Here is a 6,000-nt window from a genome sequence, read left to right on the forward strand (position 1 = left end):
CTAAAAAAAGAAAAGTGATACTCTTTATGGATAAATGCACAGCGCATAGTGATCTACCTAATTTGAAAGCAGTAAACTTGCAGTTTCTCCCGCCAAACACAACAGCAAAGTTGCAGCCGATGGACCAGGGTATCATAAAGTGCTTCAAACAGTCTTATCGTAAATGGCTTGTCAGAAAAATGATCTTAAATATTGTAAGCATTTAGAAGATTTGTAATTAATAAATAAGCATTAATTAAATAATCCGACAATATTTTGAATGTTCAAAACCGAAACTAACGGTAGGTCGAGCTTCCGATGCGTCGAAGTTTTTCGTCAGTCCTATCAGATTCGAGTTATCGCGAATTCACTGTATTTAGTGACATTGAAAAGTAAAGTTTCGTGTCCATAATTTTGATCGATAGAATCGAAAATATTTGTAAATAATAATATTTATATGTAATAATATTTATATAAATATATTCCATTGAGCTTTATTTTATTTTTATTATTTCTGTTCAACGAAATTAATGGGGCACATGGTCCTTGGGCTGAAAAAGATCACTTTTTAGGCCTAGTGCTGTGGCGAGCTAAGTCTGCAATGAACTTAAAATAACAATTTAGAAACCATTTCATTTACATTTGAAATTACTTGTCGCAAAATAGAAATTATTATTTTTATTTTACACCTCTCTCATAGTTAGGTTAAGTCTCTTTGCTATGCAAATTATTTTTAAAATTAATAGTTTGANAACTGAATGACGGTTCATATGGAAATCGCTGGTATGCGTCTCATACAACAACGCCCCCTATAGTTCGTTGCGATCGCGAATAGTAAACTAAATTCAACATCTTTAGATGATGTTTTGCTTGAACTATTGCTTTTTCTAACCGTAGTTGATTTATATGAAAAACTGAAACTGATAAAAAATAGCTTAGACACAAATTAATGCCGATAATGATAGATTACTATCGATATAAGTTAAACAAATAATTGAGAATTTGCAGTGACGCTATTGAGTTTCGAGTAGTATCCAAACTTATCTTTTGATACTTTTTTGATGCTAAGTATTGATACTATGTCACCACTGGATATGTTAGCATCATTATTTTTTTTAACGTTTTATTACCTTTAACGAAAGTTCAATAAAAATTGCCTTGCTGAACGAAACCTTGCAGAAACTAAGATTTTGTACAGCGTAAATCAGTCATATTAGTTTACACAGCTTATTTTTAATATATTTCAATATTTTTATATAACTAGATGTTTCAAATGTATAATTTGTTCTCCTGCTTTGTATTTTCTGATCAGGATTTTTATTTCCATTTTTATATAACCAGTATGGAATGATGGAAATTCAATGTCATACAACTGGTTTAACTGCTCAGCTGAATTTCAAGCCGGCAGGATGGTTTGGACGGGATTTAAACCAAATCGAAGGTTTCATAACAGATTCCCAGTGAGTGAATTTTCAATAAGTTGATATTTTTTTATAATAAAATGCGTAAGACATGCTTATATATCATCATTATCAATATTTACTCTTTACAGTTATCGTCATTTATATTTAATATGCATTATACTTTGCTTCAGATGAATATTAAGTTTATATCAAAATCGGGTTACTTTATTAACAGAAACGTTATTACAAAACATACAATTAATGATAATAATACAATGTTTTAGATAATGTCTATTCATACAAAAATACCTTAAATTTTTAAAAAAATAATATATTAATAAAAAAAATAAATTAATCAATAAAACTAATAATAATACTAACATTAATAAAACCTTTTTGAAAAATGAAAGCAGAATACACGAGATTATTATTTTCTAAATAACGGTGGTATCAATTTTTTAGTTACTTTATTTAGTTACTTAGATTATGTTAATACATTTTATTGAAAAATAGACGAAAAACAAACTTAAATTTAATAACTCGAAAACAAACTCGAAATTTGAAAGAAGACCGAAATCCTTTATACTTTCAGGCACAGCTGTAAAATAATATAATTTTGCTGCAATTAGTGTACCTTAAGAAATCATAATTATGACTTCCAAATAAATTCGAAATTTAAATTAAGGGAGATGAATGACACATTTTCTGACACAAATATGCATGACGGCAAGAATCATAAATTCTATAGCTAATAGTTTTAGATAAACTTAATTACGCTGTACGGAAAAGAAAATCTAAAACTTTGACATAAAATATCTCCGCATCAATAGCAGAAAGATGACGAACTCAACGCTTAGGTACGTTCACTGAGTACACATCACGTACGAAGGATGAGTGCAGCGCAGTTATCACAAAACAACCTCAACAGAGTTAGTGCAGAACTTATGTACAAAATGCTACATTGAGCGAACATTTTCGTATCTTGAATCATTTCTCAAAAAATGCACAAAATATCGTACTTTTTTAATTTAAAAGGTTTTTTGATTCAATTTTAAAGGTTTTTGCACAGAGGATAGGCACCCAATGAGGTGACCAGGTTTAAATCGTAACGATAGCGACCTTACTCGGCTCACCGACATGAAGAATGCCCGACGCAGATTTTCTGAAAGAGAGAGACTGTGGTGACTGCAGGTTTTCGTACTCGCACCGACAGTGCTGACGTAAAATATCCTTAGTGGAAGTCAGATCATGGGTTAGAATCCCCTTGCTGTCGGACTAACCGTGGGAGGTTTTCCTCTCTATGTAAAGCAAATGAGGTTGGTTCCATCAAAAAGTCTTCGACGCAGGCTAGTTAGTCTCAGTGCTTGATCCAGTAGTTACATTGTCTTCAGGGTTGGATTTAAAGTTACAAGGCAAAGGACATTGATGGTCATAAACTCAGAATCAGGTCGTCTCTTTAACACCGGTTATAAAATAAAAATTTAAAAGGTTTAGCGGCGTTGCGAGAGGAGAAAAAATAATGCCCAATGCAGATTTTGTGAAAGAGAGACGACTGCAGGTTTTAGTTTTTAAAAATAGAGAAATAAAAAATAAATTATACTTAAAATATTAACACGCATACTTATCCATGCATATTTCAAATAAGTCATTCCTTCCGCTTTATCGTATGCAGATAAACAGTCTTATTTAAGTAACTCTTCCAAAAATTAGAACTGTTTAAATTTAAACCGGTTAAATCCAACTTTAACAAGTTATTTTATTTGAATGACATATTTAGTCACCTTGAAAAACGTCATGTTATCTACACTGGCATTTGATACTTTTTTAATTATTTGAAATAAGAACACAAAAAGTGTTCGTGAAATTGTTTGCATTTTTTTTTTAAAATACTGCAATTTAATGGCAGGGTGGCATTTTAAAACTTCATATTTAAAAAAATTCTAAAAGTAACAAGATATTTCGATTTTTGCATTATTTACGTATTTTGGTTCATTCACGCCCAAGCCTCATTCATAAATAATAGTTAATGAACAAAAATTAAATTAAAATAAGATCACTTTAAAGTGGAATAAACTGGAAAAATTAAAAAAAAAAAAAAAAAAAAAAAAAAAAAATCCAGCTTGAAAATGGTTTAGTTAAAAAATTAGAAAAATTCCATATCAGCTCGCAATACAAAATATCCAAAAACTAAAATTATTAAAGCTGTAATTATTAGTTAATACTTGATACGCTAAAGATACAACATTTTTATTGTAAAAATGTTTTTTCTTTCTTTCAAACTGCCCTCATTGATGTTTTTATATATTTTAAAGTAACGTTATTAATTAAATAAAAGTAACATTTTATCTAATAAAAAGCAATATTTTAGCAAGTAAAAAATTTTTTTTTTATTTGCTGAAATGTTACTTAGAATGTTTTTTCATTACAATGCTCGTATGCCTCAAACTTAAAGTTTCAGCAAAGAAGTATATGTCTTTTATCTATATTCAAAATTAGATAAATTCAAAATTTGCGTTTCTAAAGTATTACAGCAGACAAGAACTTTTAATTTAAGAGTATTTTGACATTTTACTGAAATACTTTATCACTTCACTTTTTATATGGTATTTTAAATTATTAAATGTGGATGCCATTTTCTAACAGCTTGTACATTTGCTGAAAAATAATTATAGAATATTTTTGTTACTCTTCAATTTTGACATTTTAAGCAGATAATTCTTTTGTAGAAAAAAGAAATTGTGCTTTCTTTATGGAAAATGGACAAAATATCTGAAAATGACATCTCTTGAGGAACACGAGGAATACTTAAAGACACATTCAGATAAACACAAACATAACACAGGTAAGGATTTTTATTTTATTTCTTTAAAATGCACTTTATTTTAATGACACTTACCTTAAAAGATACATGCTATAATAATAATATACGAAATAATACAAGGTAATATTTCTCAGACACCATTGAGAGTATTAAAACAGTAGAGCTAAAACTATCGCTTCTCTATTCTTTGTGAACGATAGATACGGGAAAACGACAAATGCGGGTCATCTTAAAATAGTAAATAATGATTAGAAAATGCATGAAATTTAATAAATTCACAATAAGTATAAAAAAAAATTAATTGAAAAATTATGTACCAGCTATATAAATGCAAAAGAAGAATAAATAAATGTATGTATTTATTTAAAATATTTGGAAATTTTGGTTCATTTTCTTCTCGGCGCAAAGGACATTTATTACAGATTACAGTTCATTTATTGAAAATTCTTGAGAATACGAAATGTTTTCATAGCTTTAAAAGCCTTCCGCAATTGTTTGGTTAATTCTATGTTGAATGTGTATAAAGTTAAACAATGAGAAAAGAGCACAAATAATGCCACATAAATTGATATATCATCGTTTCGGTTCTATAATGAAGAACTTTCTTCACAGTCCCAAACACAAAAGAAAAGATGAAAACCCAGAGGTACATAAGAAATAACAAAACAGTTACAACAAGGAAAAAAGATGTTCAAATATCTCATTTTTCCAAATGCTTTGAAAACCATTTTTGTTTAATCTCTACAATTGCAATATCTTTTGAGTATTCTACGCCCACCACAATTTTTTCCCCTCAATCACTCTTCCTTAGTTTGATTATCTTCTCCCTCAAACCGCTTTTTTTGTTGTATCTTGTTTGTAATTTTCTTTTTCATCTCTGTGTTTCGACAATGAAGAAGGTTTTTATTATAGAACCAAAATTATAGTATGCCTATTTATATGATACTATTTGGTCTTTTTTCTCTATGTTTAGCATTATTTTCAGCTATCACTTCAATTTTTTCTACTGGACATAAAGTATTGCCGTGTGTGTAAAAACTTGTAAATTACTTTTAATCGCCTTTAATCCAACTCGGCTTAAATTAATGCATATTTAAGAACCTCTCTTTCTTTCTTTTTTTTTTAAAAGTCAAACCCAAATAAAAAGACCAAAATTAAATCCCATGTACCAGACATTAAGAGGTGTATTTAAACATTTATACGAGCAGTTTTAGACCTAAAAATACGTAGAAAAATCTTAATTTTTTTTAATGCATTTGTTTAAAGCCAAAATAATATAATAGTGATAACAACTAAGGTATTAATTTTTAATAACCATGTTTCAGATGGAGGTAATGCAGAAGATTCAAACCACGATACTCCATCCAAGAAAATATCCTCAAAACTGAACATCCTAACAAGATCGTTTACAGGGGGTGGTTCTAGATCACCGGAGCCTCCAGTTTCTCCTCATGTAAGAGTCTTAACTTGTAAAGAACTCGAAATGTGTGTTATGCAAGGAGTTAAACTACCAATGGTCTAAGGTACAACATAGTGTTGTACGATTTTCCTTACTTAAAGTGAAAGGGCTCGTTCACAATATATATATACATATGTAGGAGTTTATGGAGCATAAGAGGAAATAACGACAATAATTTAACAATCAAACGTTGTTCTATGATATAAAGTTAAGAGTTAATTATAAATTCGGGAGTTTTCCCGTCTGGATTCGCTGGCGCCTTTCAACGACGAAGAGGATGATGAAATTCCCTAAAGTATTACATGATGACGGCTGATGTAATTATATATATATATATA

The 6,000-nt window shown here is 29.3% G+C and overlaps 2 protein-coding genes across 2 annotated transcripts in view; both read left to right on the forward strand.

Moving 5' to 3' along the window:
• Nucleotides 1–1,216: 1,216 nt before the first annotated feature.
• On the forward strand, nucleotides 1,217–5,725 carry LOC107454872 (oxysterol-binding protein-related protein 2-like). Its single transcript, XM_043052979.2, has 3 exons — nucleotides 1,217–1,439; nucleotides 4,109–4,224; nucleotides 5,529–5,725. The coding sequence occupies exons 1-3, from the start codon at nucleotides 1,327–1,329 to the stop codon at nucleotides 5,723–5,725; spliced, it is 426 nt and encodes a 141-aa protein (XP_042908913.2). The 5' UTR covers nucleotides 1,217–1,326.
• LOC122271493 (oxysterol-binding protein-related protein 2-like) overlaps nucleotides 5,554–6,000 on the forward strand; it is a 9,043-nt gene continuing 8,596 nt past the window's right edge. Inside the window, exon 1 of the mRNA XM_071184616.1 lies at nucleotides 5,554–5,762. The gene's annotated coding sequence lies outside the window, so the exon portion shown is untranslated. The remainder of the gene's footprint in view (nucleotides 5,763–6,000) is intronic.

The sequence above is a fragment of the Parasteatoda tepidariorum genome, chromosome 1, assembly GCF_043381705.1.
Source record: "Parasteatoda tepidariorum isolate YZ-2023 chromosome 1, CAS_Ptep_4.0, whole genome shotgun sequence".
Taxonomy (NCBI): domain Eukaryota; kingdom Metazoa; phylum Arthropoda; class Arachnida; order Araneae; family Theridiidae; genus Parasteatoda; species Parasteatoda tepidariorum.

Excerpts from the sequence above, each read along its gene's own strand:
- LOC107454872 (XM_043052979.2), top strand. The coding sequence starts at position 1,327 with ATGATGGAAATTCAATGTCATACAACTGGTTTAACTGCTCAGCTGAAT. Across the intron at positions 1,440-4,108 it reads GGTTTCATAACAGATTCCCA|AAAAAAGAAATTGTGCTTTC; the intron begins GTGAGTGAATTT and ends ATTCTTTTGTAG. Across the intron at positions 4,225-5,528 it reads TAAACACAAACATAACACAG|ATGGAGGTAATGCAGAAGAT; the intron begins GTAAGGATTTTT and ends ACCATGTTTCAG.